Here is a 14,520-nt window from a genome sequence, read left to right on the forward strand (position 1 = left end):
TGTTGTATGAGGGGTAGAGATGGAGATGCTGTTTCGTAAAATTGAGGGAAATAGAGGTAAGGAATATAGTCCTGCAGTAACTCCTACTAAAACAACCTTCAAAGATAACCAGGGATTACGGGGACTAAAATGTACCATTAACAATGATGGGAAACAGGGGACAACAACCAAAGGAAAGGGGAAGGGGAGGGGGCTGTCTTTTGTTAAATGAAGCCTAAGATATTATTGTGGAACGTGCGGGGGTTGAACTTGGTAGAGAAGAGATTGAAGATTAAAAGCTTGCTAAGGGAATGGAAGGTAGATGTAGTGTGTTTACAGGAAACCAAAGTCCAGAATGTTACAAGGGAGCTGGTACAAAGTTTGTGGGGCTGTGTTCAAGTGGATTGGTGTTCTCTTGGGTCGCAAGGTGCTTCTGGAGGTATCTTGCTTATGTGGGATAGAAGGGTAGTGGAAAAGCTGGAGGTTTGTGTGGGTTGCTATACTATTGCATGTTCTTTTCGTAGTACTAGTGATGACTTTAAGTGGGCTTTTGCTGGTGTGTATGGGCCAAACATTGATAATGGTAGATTTCTGCTTTGGGAAGAATTAAGCGGCCATATGGACAGGTGGGAGGTGCCTTGGTGTATTGAAGGAGACTTTAATGCTATTAGATTTCCGAGTGAGAGATTCGAAAACTATAGATATGCTCCGTCTATGGAGGTGTTCTCCTGGTTCATCTTTGACCGAGGGCTAATGGACATTCCCTTGATGGGTGGGCAATATACGTGGTCTAATAGTCAATCTTGGTCGAGAATTGATAGGTTTCTCCTTTCCTTAGGGTGGGAAGAGAGATTTCCTGATGTGGCTCAAAGGAGACTAACTCGTGTTTTGTCTGATCATTTCCTCATTATTTTAGACTGTGGAGAGACAAATAGAGGGGGAGGTTACTTCAAGTTTGAGAATATGTGGTTGAAATATGAGGGGTTCATGGATCAATTGAAACATTGGTGGAAATCATATCAGTTTGATGGTAACCCTAGTTATGTTTTGGTTTTTTAAACTGAAAGCTCTTAAAGGTGACCTTCGCAGGTGGAATAATGAAGTTTTTGGGCTTGTAGGGAAGAGGAAAAAGGCTTTACTAGAAGAAATCAGGGAACTGGATAGCTATGAGGAATATCGGGGTTTGGATGAGGAGGAAAAGAGGAAGAAAGAATTACTGTTCATGGTGCTGGAAAGATTACTTCTATGAGAAGAAATCAGTTGGTGACAAAAGTCTCGTGCCCTTTGGTTGAAGGAGGGGGACAACAACACAAAATTCTTTCATAGGGTGGTGAAATCCAACCGAAGAAATAATACTATTGAATCCCTTAAGTTCAATGGCCCTATATCCTCTAATCCTATAGAGATCAAGGAGCATATGGTCCAATTTTATACCCATTTATTCACTGAGAGTTGCAGATGGAGGCCTTTCTGAGAGGGTTTATCAATGCAAGCTATGGAGGAGCAGGATAGTAGGTGGCTGGAAAGGGAATTTGAGGAGATTGAGGTGTTTGAGGTTGTTAAGCATATGAAGGGCGACAAGTCTCTATGTCCCGATGGCTTCTCTATGGGTTTTATTAAGGCATGTTGGGGGGGTGATAAAAGAAGACTTTATGGCAGTCTTTAGAGAGTTTCACAGCAAAGCAAGTTTCCAGAAAAGCTTAAACGCATCTTTTATTGCTCCCATTCCTAAGAAAGTGGGGGCTGTAGATCTCAAGGACTTTCGTCCGATAAGTCTTGTGGGGTTGGTGTACAAACTTATCGCTAAGGTCTTAGTGAATAGATTGAAAACTGTGTTGTCTAAGATCATCTCAAAGTCTCAAAATGCTTTTGTCAAGGGGAGGCAAATTTTGGATTCGGTCCTTATAGGGAATGAATGCATTGATAGCCGTCTCTGCTCCGGGATACCTGGTTTGTTATGCAAGCTGGACCTTGTGAAGGCATATGATCATGTAAATTGGGATTTCTTATTCCACCTTCTACAAAAATGTGGTTTGGGGAGAAATGGAGAGAATGGATAGTGTTTTGTGTCTTTACGGTTCACTACTCAGTTTTGGTTAATGGAGAACCAGCAGGCTTTTTTTAGTTGTACTCGGGGGATTCGACAAGGAGATCCTCTCTCTCCTTTGTTATTTGTTATTGTCATGGAGGCATTGAGTAGAATGATGGTGGAAACTGAAGCTAGGGGGCTGGTTGCAGGTTTTTCTGTAGGTCCTGTGCACAATCCTGGTTTTAGCATTTCGCACTTGTTGTTTGCGGATGATACACTGATTTTCTGTGATGCGGATGAGGAACAACTTCGTAATTTACGCTGTCTTTTCCTATGTTTTGAAGTTGTTTTAGGTCTAAAGATAAATCTGCCGAAGTCAGAAATTGTTCCTATTGGGGAGGTGCAGGATATTGATTTGCTGGCTAGCATTTTTGGTTGCCGGGTGGTTGGCTTGCACATGAAGTATTTGGGGCATCCTTTGGGGGCGCATTACAAGGCTATCACAATCTGGAACAGTATGCTAGAGACTATGAAAAGGAGGCTGGCGGGGTGGAAAATGGGTCTTTTATCAAAAGGGGGGAGGCTAACGCTGATTAAAAAAGCACTCTTTCTAGCTTACCAACCTATTTGTTATCTATTTTCCCCATTCCATCGAGTGTGGCAAATAAGTTAGAGAAGATGCAAAGGAATTTTTTATGGGGTGGTACCAATGAGAAGTCGAAGTATCACTTAGTTAAAAGGTCTTTAGTTTGCTCTCCCTTGCAGAATGGTGGCTTCAGGATTAGAAATCTGCGTAGGTTTAATCAAGCTTTATTGGGAAATGGTTACGGCGTTACGCTACGGAGAGGGAAGCTTATTGGAGGAAGGTCGTTGAAGTAAAACATGGGAGCATGGATGGAGGTTGGTGTACAAAACAGGTTGAGGGGTCTTTTGGTGTTGGGGTTTGGAAGCATATTGGGAGAGGGTGGGAGTCTTTTTCTAAGTTTATCAGATTTGAAGTAGGAGATGGATCCCATATTAGGTTTTGGCATGATATTTGGTGTGGGGATCAACTTTTGAAGGAGGCTTATCCTGAATTGTTTCGTATTGCTAGAAACAAAGAGGCTCGGGTGAGTGATAACATGCAGATTTTGAATGAGGAAGTTCATTGGAATGTTTCTTTTTTACGAGTGGCTCATGACTGGGAAGTGGAGGTGGTGATGGCTTTCTATAGCAAATTGTATGAGACCCGGCGCCATTCGGGGGTGTGGACCGCATTTGGTGGATTCCCTCCAAGAGAAAGCTTTTTGAGGTGCAATCCTTCTTTGGAGTGCTTTCTTCTTCGTTGAAGAGGCATGAGGTGGGGAGCTCTTCTTTCCCGTGGAAGAGTATATGGAAGGTTAAAGTTCCGCTTAGAGTAAGTTTCTTTGTGTGGACGGCTACTCTAGGAAGGATCCTCACTTTGGATAATCTCCGTAAGAGAAGCTTGATCGTGGTGGATTGGTGTAGTATGTGTAAGAGAAGTGGTGAGTCTATCAATCATGTCCTCCATTGTGATGTGGCACGTGCTCTATGGAGTGTTCTTTTTACCCTTTTTGATGTGCATTGGGTCATGCATGGTAGGGTAATTGACCTCCTAGCTTGCTGGCAAGGCCAAAGAGGTAATAAAATGGTGAGGGAGGTGTGGAGAATGGTCCCTTTGTGCCTTATGTGGACTATTTGGAGGGAGAGGAATGCTCGATGTTTTGAAGATAAGGAAATTACAATGGCGGAGCTTAGCAATAGGTTTCTCAAATTGTTTTTCCTTTGGGGCGGGAGCCTTGAACGTTCCTCAAGTTTCTACTATGAATCAATTTGAAGAATTGTGTTCTTCATTTTATTTTTAAAGGGGTGTGTGTCTATGTATACTTCCTGTGTACTAGGATTGCCCCCCTCTGCACTTTTTAATGAATCGCTTATTTGTCCAAAAAAAAAAGTATAGGATCCACGAGAGGGTTGGTGTTCAGAGGAAACTTAAGGGCCCTATAGGGTGTGCCTTTGGAGGAATATTTGGAATGGCTTGGAGAATTTCTCTAACTACGCCTCCTTCAAGGTTGGGGATGGGTCCCACATTTGTTTTTGGCCAAATGTTTGGTGCGGAGACATGGTTCTCAAGTCTTTATTCCTAGAACTTTATTCAGTAGCTCGTGGCAAATAGGCCTTGGTGTTTGATTACTTGGATTCTTCTAGTACTTGTATAAATTGGAATCCGAGTTTCATTAGGGTGGCCTTGGATTGAGAGTTGGAATCTCTTGACTCTTTCCTCAATATGTTATACTCTTCAAAAATCCATCTGGGGTAGGCGGATTGAATGTTGTGGGCCCTATCTAGCAATCATGACTTTGAGGTTAAGAGCTATTATAACACTTTTCAGTTTGGAGAGCCTTGTTTGTTCCCTTGGAAAGTGTTTGGAAGGTTACGGCCTGCCCTGCATAACTTTCTTTACATGGACCACAACTTTGGTGTTGCCTATGCAAAAAGAATGAGGAGATGGTAAATCACCTTTTCATCCATTGTGCGTACACTAGTGATCCTTAGAACTTGGTTCTCAACTTATTCAAAGTTTTGTGGGCTTTGCCTAGCAATATCCGAGAGTTGCTACATTGTTGGAAGACTCAAGGCCATTGGAGACTTGAAGCAAGCAGTCATGCATAGCGAAGACATTCTAAAGAGGCTATCTGTAAAGTTATTCTTGCGTTCTTGAGAGAGAGAAACCGGCGCCTCTTTGAGAACTGCAAGTCCAATGTGCTCTATTTAAATTCCTCTTTTTTGAGATCTCTCTTAGATCGGGTTGTAGTTTGTTACTAATTTCTGATTTTTGAATCTCTTAGATTAATATTAGATTTCAGATGTCTTTTGGTTGTTTGTCTCTCCTGTGTACTTTTTGTGTACGGGGGTTGTCTTTTTTTTCTTCTTTTTATTTTTTTTATTTTTTATATTTTTTACATATAAATTTTATTCATAAAAAAGTAATGGAGTATTTACTTGGGAAGCGTCATTGCGTCAATATAATTTGCTCATATTTCAGTATGAAGCCTTAGCACTTACCCTAGGTTTGCACGGCTAAAGTCTGAACTTTGTAGCTTTATTGCTAAATTTTACATATTCGTATGTGGCAGTACAAGGAATGTCTAGTTTGAATTCTTATCTTCTATGTTTTATTTTTTATCTTTATACATTGAGCTATTGCAGTATAACTAACTTGTATCTTTCTCTCCTTGTTAGATACGGTTGGAAAGCAAGGGTGGAAGGAACTCATCAATTGTGTTCTGCACAAATGGGATTCTATTGAGGGTGTTAATTTCTTGTGGTGGTGGTAGGTCAAAGAGAGAAGCTGGAATGAAACCTGCAAAACAAGATTTTCCTGACATAACTCACATTATTGTGGTAGGTTTTATTGTTTAACTAGTATATTCTCTTAATTTCTTCCCCTATACTAGGGTAAGATCACTTTTTGCTATATAGATATTATGACTGATGTTCTTACTTTCATTCATTAACCAAAAGTTCTTTTCGAATAGTGGGATAAACAGTTAATGTGAGTAAAAAATGTGGGAATGATCAAGTGAAGTCACTGGTCTCCTTTGCATTCATTTGTGAAAGGTTCTTATCTAGCTAGGTCTACTAGCTTGGAGTTGTGTCATAGTCTATTAGTATCGTGGCCATGGCCATGTTTATCATAAAGCAGATTCATAATTTAACTTTATATTTTTCCTGGACTTCTAATGGACCACACCTGAGCCCAGCATTAGTCTATCATTGTGTCGATCAGAGCTAGATATATAAGCAGAAATTATTTATAGCATTTTTTCCTCCGATCTTTATATTTTTATTTAGGTAAATATAAGAAGCAGCTTTAACTTGATGTGTGAAAATACCATAATATTGATGAATCAGAAGCGATGGACTTGAATGCTGAAGAAGGAAGAGTAACATTTTCTATCATTAACTGTAACCAGGATGGCATGCTGAAAAAGAGAATTTTCTTTCAGAAAGAAATTTGGGTTAGCTTTAATCAGTTTTAATATCTGGGACAGTGGGTGGCACAAGTGCAAATAAGACCAATGAGATGAAAGACTCTTCTGATAAATCGTAAGTAATGAAAAGAAGGGTGAAGGATTTATAGGGGTTGATTAAGGGGATAACAACTTGGGCGAAGGTGTTTCTTCTTACCTTTTGTGTACAATGGTGACAAGAGTGAGGGTGCATAAGATTAGTAGTATAAGAACAAATCCTTGTTCTCCATATTATGTTAGTGAATTGTGGCATTGGAATGGTTCTGATTTTTGTATGATGAAAGTCACAGACAGCTTTTTTTATTTTGTGCTGCTTTCCTTTGAGAGAAGAAGACACTGAGGTTGCAAAATATTGGCCCTTAGCTTCCTTCAGAAAAAAATCTGGCTATTGGCATTTTTTTTCCTTTTTGTGAAATATACACGTGGCAAAAATTAGAAATATTTAGAATCATCTTCATAGCTTTGTCTTTACTAGAATTATGGAATGTTTCTGCAGTACATGATTGGCATCTGCAAATCATTTGCAGTATGCACGTTTTGGATGGTGTTTGCAGGACTTCTTTTGAGAGTTGAAGGGGAAAAAAAGATTTGAGATATATGTGAATCATCTGTAGTATGCACCATGCACATTTCAAATGGTGTCTGGCAACTGTCTACTGTGGGTAGTTGCCCAATATTGTAAAATAAAAGAAAAACTTGTATATGTGAACCATCTGAAGTGTGCACTATGCATGCGTCAGTTGTGTTTCAAACTGTTTGTTGTGGCGCTGAGTTGCCTTAAATGGTAAAAGAGATTTTCGGATGTGTTCAAGTATAATATTTGCTCAAAAACTTTCACTACCTTTATTGTTACAATCATGATTTGAACTGGGTATTCTCTTTGTGTGGGGCACCCATACTTTGCTTTAACATGTTGGAATTTTAGCGAGCCTCACAAATATCTTACGTAAAGGAAACTATGTAATGACTAGAACATTTATTGTTATTGGTTATTGTGGCTTAAAAGCCGAGTGTTGGCTGGCAAGTCTGGGTTTAGCTGCCATCCTAGTGATTGACATACAAGGTGAATGATTTATTCTATCCTACACTTTTTAGTGCTAATGATCATATGCTATATTAACGCATTATTTCATGCCTTTGTTTGGTAATTAAACCTCTCTCTCTCTTTTGGTGGTATTCGTAAGTGTGTAGACTGGGTTCTCATGCCATGATAGGGTAGGTTTAAAGTTTCATGAACCCAAAAAAGAGGGGACACTAGAGCCCACAACTCTCACCATTCTACTTGAAATACTTAGGACATCCTCTGGGAAAACAAAAGCTATTTGGTATGGGGTCGCCAAGAGAATAGAGAAAAGATTGGTTAGTTGGAAAAAGAGTTATTTGTCTCAGGGAGATCATCTTACTCTCATCAAGAGTACATTACCCAATATACTTGCATATTTTTTGTCCCTTTTTCTTTTGCCAGCTGGTATCGCTAGGAGATTAGAATGTCTTCAAAGAGATTTTCTTTGGGATGTGAGCCTAAGTTTCATTTGGTGAACATGAAGACTATCTGCTCCTCAGTTCCTAGAGGAGGCTTGGAAGTTAAAAATCTTATGTTGTTCAATAAAGCCTTACTTTGTAAGTGGATTTGGCTATATGTGCAAGAGGAGACTCCTCTTTGGAGAAAGGTGATTGATGGGAAATATGGGGTCCAAAGAGGTGGTTGGTGCTTAGAGGAAGCTCAAGGGCCCTACAGTGTGTCTTTGGAGGAATATCAGAAATGACTGGGGGAGTTTCTCCAACTTTGTCTCCTTCATGGTTGGGGATGGGTTTGCTTTTGACATGATGTTTGCTGCAGAGAAGCTGCTTTTAAGACTATATTCCCAGACCTTTATTTGATAGCTCACAACAAAGAGGCCATGATGTTGGACTATTTGGATTCTTTCGGCATTTCTTTCCATTGGAATCCGAGATTTGCATGGGCAGTTTAGGATTGGGAGCTGGAATCTTTAGATTCTTTCCTCAATCTGTTATATTTATCTCAGGGAAGTGGATAGAATTGTGGACTCCAGCTAGTAGTCACGACTTTGAAGTGAAGAGCTATTGTAGAATTTTAGAAGCTGGAGAGCCTTGTCCTTTACCCAAGAAAAGCATTTTGAAGGCCAAGGCTCCGCCCTGTATAGCTTTCTTTATATGGACAGCAGCATTGGGTAGAAGCCTCATGATTGACAATCTTAAAAGGCGTGGTTTTGCACTGGTTAATTGGTGTTGCCTTTGCAAAAAGAATGAGAAGACATTGAATCATCTCCTCATCCATTATGAATACCCAAGTGATCTTTGGTACATGGTTCTCAATTTATTCGGAGTTTCTAGACAATGTTTAGTAACATCCTAGAGCTGCTACATTATTGGAAGAATCAAGGGTGTAGATATTCCAAAGAGGCAATCTGGAAAGTTATTGTTTTGTTCTTGCTGTGAACATTTAGAGATAAATGAATCGTTGCCCCTTTGAGGATTGCGTGACTCTTGTGCTTTCTTTGAAATCAAATTTTTGCCTAAAGCCGTCTTCGATTGGGTTGTGGTCTATGTTTCTGGAAAGTTATCCAACCATATGTGCGGTCTGCTCATCATTGATTTGCTACCATTGGCTTACATGCGGTGGCTATATTACTTGTGTAGTCAGCTGCCTTGAATGTAAAAAAGAAATTAAATGGAAAATATCAATATTATGCTTTTGAATATTTGGATGCCTTAATTGTGAAAAGTTTACAGTTTAACGAGAGTTATGTTAAACTGAAAACATGAGAATAGATAACTTACAGAACCTGTAAAGTTATGTGAAGGATAATGGTCAGTATTGGAAACAAAAGTCTAGTGCTTTTTATATATATGGTTTTTTCTTGATCTGTGGATTATATTGTTAAGAAAACATTTATGCGATAACATATGCATGGTACGTCTGCAAATGTGGTTACATCCAAAAATCTATTTTCCATGAGTTAATTGTTGAATCAAAACGTAGCCAAGTTGCGGAAGGATTTAAGCCAAAAAAAATCCCAAAAAAAAAAAAAAAACTTTCTAGTTGTAGCTCATTTGTTCTATATTTTTGGATGGTCATGGAGAAACGAACTTAATCTAGTGGCTTTTGGATGGTCATGTGGGCTCGTCCGTACATATCTGTTATTTATTAAATTTTAAAATACAAGATTTCTCCATACTGATGCATAACTCTTCTAATATATCTGAACTTAAATAGTTAATATAACATTATCAATGTCCTTGATTTTACTTTCCAGGATGAAATTCATGAAAGGGATCGCTACTCTGATTTCATGTTGGCAATTCTCAGGTACTTCATAAGTAAGAGAAACTTGCTTCAAGTAAACATGTTTTTGTGGTTTGTAATAAGAGTATGGGTATGGTTGGAATGTTTTAAAATGCATTTCTTTTTGGTAATTGAACTTTTAAAATGTCAGAAGAGCTACCACTAGAAATGTGGCATTAAGACATTATTATTTGATACCGAATCAGTCATTCATCTACTCAGCATTTCTGTGTGTTTGCCCCATCGCACTTGAACCCATGATCTCACCCATCCAGCTCCCCCATCCTTATTATGGTTTGGAAGTGCCCTTGGGTAGAAGCATTGATGCGTGTTTGTGCTCTTTTTTTTTCTTTTTTTTTTTTTTCATGCTAGAAAGTTTACGTCTTTTTGAACTGCCTATAGAACAGACAAAAGATTACAGTTGGTAGGCATAGTTGCTAGTTAGCTTTCAATTATTAATCAATTCGGATATTTCTTTTGGCTTTCATGAATTTCACTGGTGTCTTTTTTTTCTTATTTGCAGAGACATGCTTCATTCATTTCCTCATCTGCGATTGGTTAGTTCTAATCCTTTTCTTTTTTATATTATTATTATTATATTGGACGTTTTCTTATTCTGGATCTCTGGTTACTGATAAGTGGGCTTTTCTTATGTTTTGAAAACCAACAGATACTTATGAGTGCTACTATTGATGCTGAACGATTTTCACAATATTTTGGTGGCTGCCCAATCATCCGTGTCCCTGGGTTCACTTATCCTGTAAAACCTCTGTGAGATTATTAGTTTTCAATTATCGTTGTTGATTTTTGTTTTAATATCCTAGCAATTTACCCCCCTCTTTTGCAGGTTGAAACTTATTATTTGGAGGACGTACTTTCTATCCTGAAATCGAAGGAACATAATCATCTCAATAATACTATATCCAGTCTTCCTACTGAGGACACTGAGTTAACAGAGGAAGATAAGCTTGCTTTAGATGAAGCTATTTATCTGGCTTGGACCAATGATGAGTTTGATCCACTCCTGGAATTAGTTTCTTCTGAGGGAACCCAAAAAGTGTTCAATTACCAGCATTCATTGACTTGGGTTACACCATTGATGGTATTTGCTGGAAAGGGTAGAGTGGCTGATGTTTGCATGCTCTTATCTTTTGGGGCAGAATGCCATTTACAGGCCAAGGATGGATCTACTGCGCTGGAGTGGGCTGAACGGGAAAATCAACTAGAAGCTGCTGAAATAATTAAAAAACACTTGGGAAGTACCATTTCCAACTCCAGTGAAGAACAACAATTGCTTGATAAGTATCTAGGAACAGTCGATCCTGAACATATTGATGTTGGTCTTATAGTGCAGTTAATTAAGAAAATATGTATTGATTCACAAGATGGAGCTATACTTGTTTTCCTGCCAGGATGGGAGGCTATAAATAAAACCCGGGAAAAATTAATCGCATCGCCCTTTTTCACAAATACTTCCAAGTATCTGATAATGTGTCTTCATTCTATGATTCCATCTGTGGAACAAAAGAAGGTTTTTAATAGTCCACCTCCTGGTTGCCGCAAAATTGTTCTTGCAACCAATATTGCTGAAACTGCCATTACCATTGATGATGTTGTGTACGTTATTGACAGCGGTCGTATGAAGGAAAAAAGTTATGATCCTTATAATAATGTATCAACTCTTCAATCTTCTTGGGTCTCAAAAGCAAGTGCCAAGCAAAGAGAAGGACGTGCTGGCCGCTGTCAGCCTGGAATATGTTATCATCTCTTTTCAAAATTCCGGGCGGCTTCTTTGCCAGAATTTCAACTTCCTGAAATTAAGAGAATTCCAATCGAGGAGCTATGTCTACAGGTACTTTACTCTCCTAATGACATTGTTTCTGAGCCAGAGCTGACAGGGTTTATGGGTCCTAAGACCTTTATTGGAATGGTGATCCAGATCGTGTAAACCCATTTGTGATGCATTTCCTATCTTTATTGCCAAATCAGTGTGCAGAAGCAATTTTTGGCTGAAAATCAATTCTGGAAAAATTCATTTTTGATGTGCTCCCTTACTGTTTTGTTGATTCGTGTTTCACATTTATTGAATAATTATTTTAATATATATTCACATGACGATAGCATGCTAGGAATTTTGATTAAAGAGATGAATAATTCGTCTTGTGCTTATGAGTTCACTTTCTCTCTCTCTCTTCCTTGGAAAATGCTTATTTCTGTTCTGGAATAAAAGAAATGCCTTTTCCTCCACTTTTTCAAATAATGAACTTTGGGAATTGAAACAGTATTGTTCTGAATAACAGTATTATTTGTGGTGATTCATTTTTTAAATTTTGTTTCTCATTTACAGGTAAAATTGCTTGATCCAAATTGCAAGATAGAAGATTTCTTGCAGAAGACATTAGATCCTCCAGTTTTCGAGGCCATACGAAATGCAGTTTTAGTTCTTCAAGATATCGGGGCTTTGTCAGTTGATGAAAAGCTGACTGAACTTGGGGAAAAGCTAGGTTCTCTACCTGTTCATCCATTGACAAGCAAGATGCTTTTCTTCGCTATATTAATGAATTGCCTTGACCCAGCCTTGACTCTGGCATGTGCCTCTGATTCTAAAGATCCATTTACACTTCCCATGTTACCACAAGATAAGATGAGAGCTGAAGCTGCTAAATCTGAACTTGCCTCATTGTATGGTGGGCACAGTGATCAGCTAGCCATAGTAGCAGCATACGAGTGCTGGATGAATGCTAGGCAAATGGGTCAAGAGGCACGGTTCTGTTCAGAGTATTTTGTCAACAAAGGCACTATGCATATGTTGCATGGCATGCGTAAGCAGCTCCAATATGAACTAGTTCGGAATGGGTTTATTCCTGGTGATATTTCCAGTTGTAGCTTGAATGCACGGGACCCTGGTGTACTCCATTCAGTCCTTGTGGCTGGTTTGTATCCTATGGTGGGGAGATTGCGTCCACCTCATAAAAATGGAAAACGGCTCATAGAGACTGCTGGTGGTGATAAAGTTCGTTTGCACTCTTTTTCCATTAATAGTAGATTGTCAACAAGAAAAAGTAAGGATTGCCCTTTGATTGTATATGATGAGATAACCCGCGGGGAAGCAGGTATGATAATAAGGAGCTGTACTGTGACTGGGCCGCTTCCATTATTATTGCTTGCAACCGAGATTGCTGTTGCTCCAGCAAAAGAGGATGACAATGATGATGAAGACGATGACGATGACAGTAGTGATGATGGTGCTGATGAAGATGAAAGTGATGAAGATGCTATGGAGATCGACAATCATTCAGGTGGACAGCGTGAAGGGAAGATTATGTCGGCTCCTGAAAATTCAGTTAAAGTCATTGTGGATCGGTGGCTTTTCTTTGGGTCAACAGCACTTGATGTTGCTCAAATTTACTGCTTGAGAGAGCGATTAGCTGCAGCAATCTTATTCAAAGTAAGTACTTGCATTGTTCTCACTTATGGGTGTTAGTGAAGTATGCGACACGCTTTTTGACTAATGCACGGTGAGAGTTTCAACTCGCCTAATCGTGAATCACTTGGTCTTACTGTTTTTTTTTTTATATTTTGTAGGTAACACATCCAAAGACCATGCTTCCTCCTGTTTTAGGGGCCTCTATGCATGCTATGACCCGCATTCTATCATTAGATGGGCTGTCTGGAATTTCAGTGCCATTAGAGGCAGTGGACAGATTGACTTCAATGGTAAATGCTACTGAGATTGACAAGTCTGCCCCAGGGAGGAGTAAAGGGTTGGTACAGAATTCAAATGGGTTCCTTAGATCACTTATGAACCCTCGCACACACCAGCAATCCCCTTCCCGTCATCACAATACTAGATTACCTGCACCAATGGGAACAACCTATTTGGGCAATCCTTCGAGTCACAAAGTTCAGCCGCCACTTAATTCAGCCGGCATGAACCAGTATCAGAGACCTGCATCACGGGGTCCCGGTCCTGGTCCCGGTCCCAGTGTAGATGGTAACAGTTTTGGAATGCTTGGACAACATGGTCCAAGGGGAGACTCTCTTAAGCGGCAGCGGGGGAATGGGTCTAGATAATGAAACCTAATTAATTGTATGTTGTGGACAAGACGATGAATGGAGGGACTCTCATATGCTTCTATAAAATAGAAAAAATTAAAAAATTAAAAAATAATTGTTTTTTTAAGGGTAGTACAATTGGTTTAGGATTGTCTCATAAAGTGGCGATCACCGGTTTAATTCTTTCCCTTCCCTCTTTCCCATAAGGCTAAACTCACTTGTGACGAAATACCCCCCCCCCAAAAAAAAAAAAAAAAAAAAATGTTAAGAGATAAGTAGGTATATTGGATGTTTTGTTCAACTTTTTTTTAGTAAATTTTTGCTTTTGCTTTAACACCACTTTGGATTGAATTGCTTGCACCCATTTTGGGCTGAATTGCTTGCCCTGGGTTTTCATTATCAAGGAAATGAGGAGTCTTTTTATTATTATAAATTCTCTTTCTTTACTTTTAGGTTAAATTATATTTTACAGTTTTACTCGTTTCAATATGGAGAGTATGTTTCAATAGCATTTCTCTAACAAAAAATTGTCGAAGAGATGGGAAGTGTATTCCCCTTCCTCCACTAGGTTGTAATTGTTTGCATATTAAGGATAACATATTCTCCATCAAGCATTTAAATTTTACAAAACAATAAAAAAGATCAGACTTGGGTCTCAGAGGAAAACATGTTACCAAACAAAGTATTATAGAAAACGTTTTTCCTTTTTTTTTTTTTTTTTTTCTTGACGTACTTTCTCTATTTCTTTTGTTGGTATAAATTCTGAGAACAACTTTTTGCCACGAGGAGCTCTTTACATAGTCTTACTGGTCAAGTCTCAACCATATAACAAGAATAAAATAAGAATAACACTGCTTGACTTCTCATTAATGACTTTTTATATTAACCACTAAAAACAAATTAAAAAAGAAAAAAAATTCTCAAAACACGCTAAGAGCATTTTGGAAATTGTATTAGAGAACTTAAAAAGTACTTTTAGTACCTAAGAGTTGTATCAAACAAAAAATTGACATGTTTGATACAAAAATTCAGAAGCGTTTATTTTATTTTTTCATTCTAAAAATGACTAAAATACATTTTTTAGAAAAATTTTAAAAATGAAGCTTTTTCTAAAA

General features: G+C 38.6%; 1 protein-coding gene across 5 annotated transcripts in view; it reads left to right on the plus strand.

The window, feature by feature from the left end:
• The window catches only part of LOC132180792 (DExH-box ATP-dependent RNA helicase DExH6-like), a 34,710-nt gene extending 20,896 nt beyond the window's left edge, over nucleotides 1–13,814 (plus strand). For all 5 annotated transcript variants that reach the window (XM_059593738.1, XM_059593739.1, XM_059593740.1 and 2 more), the window contains 7 exons: nucleotides 5,252–5,413; nucleotides 9,321–9,373; nucleotides 9,873–9,906; nucleotides 10,020–10,109; nucleotides 10,197–11,201; nucleotides 11,697–12,797; nucleotides 12,935–13,814. In XM_059593738.1, the coding sequence (XP_059449721.1) occupies nucleotides 5,252–5,413; nucleotides 9,321–9,373; nucleotides 9,873–9,906; nucleotides 10,020–10,109; nucleotides 10,197–11,201; nucleotides 11,697–12,797; nucleotides 12,935–13,423 (2,934 nt within the window). In that variant the 3' untranslated portion in view covers nucleotides 13,424–13,814. The remainder of the gene's footprint in view (nucleotides 1–5,251; nucleotides 5,414–9,320; nucleotides 9,374–9,872; nucleotides 9,907–10,019; nucleotides 10,110–10,196; nucleotides 11,202–11,696; nucleotides 12,798–12,934) is intronic.
• The last annotated feature ends 706 nt before the right edge of the window (nucleotides 13,815–14,520 follow it).

Source organism: Corylus avellana, chromosome ca5 (genome assembly GCF_901000735.1).
Source record: "Corylus avellana chromosome ca5, CavTom2PMs-1.0".
In the NCBI taxonomy this organism is placed as follows: domain Eukaryota; kingdom Viridiplantae; phylum Streptophyta; class Magnoliopsida; order Fagales; family Betulaceae; genus Corylus; species Corylus avellana.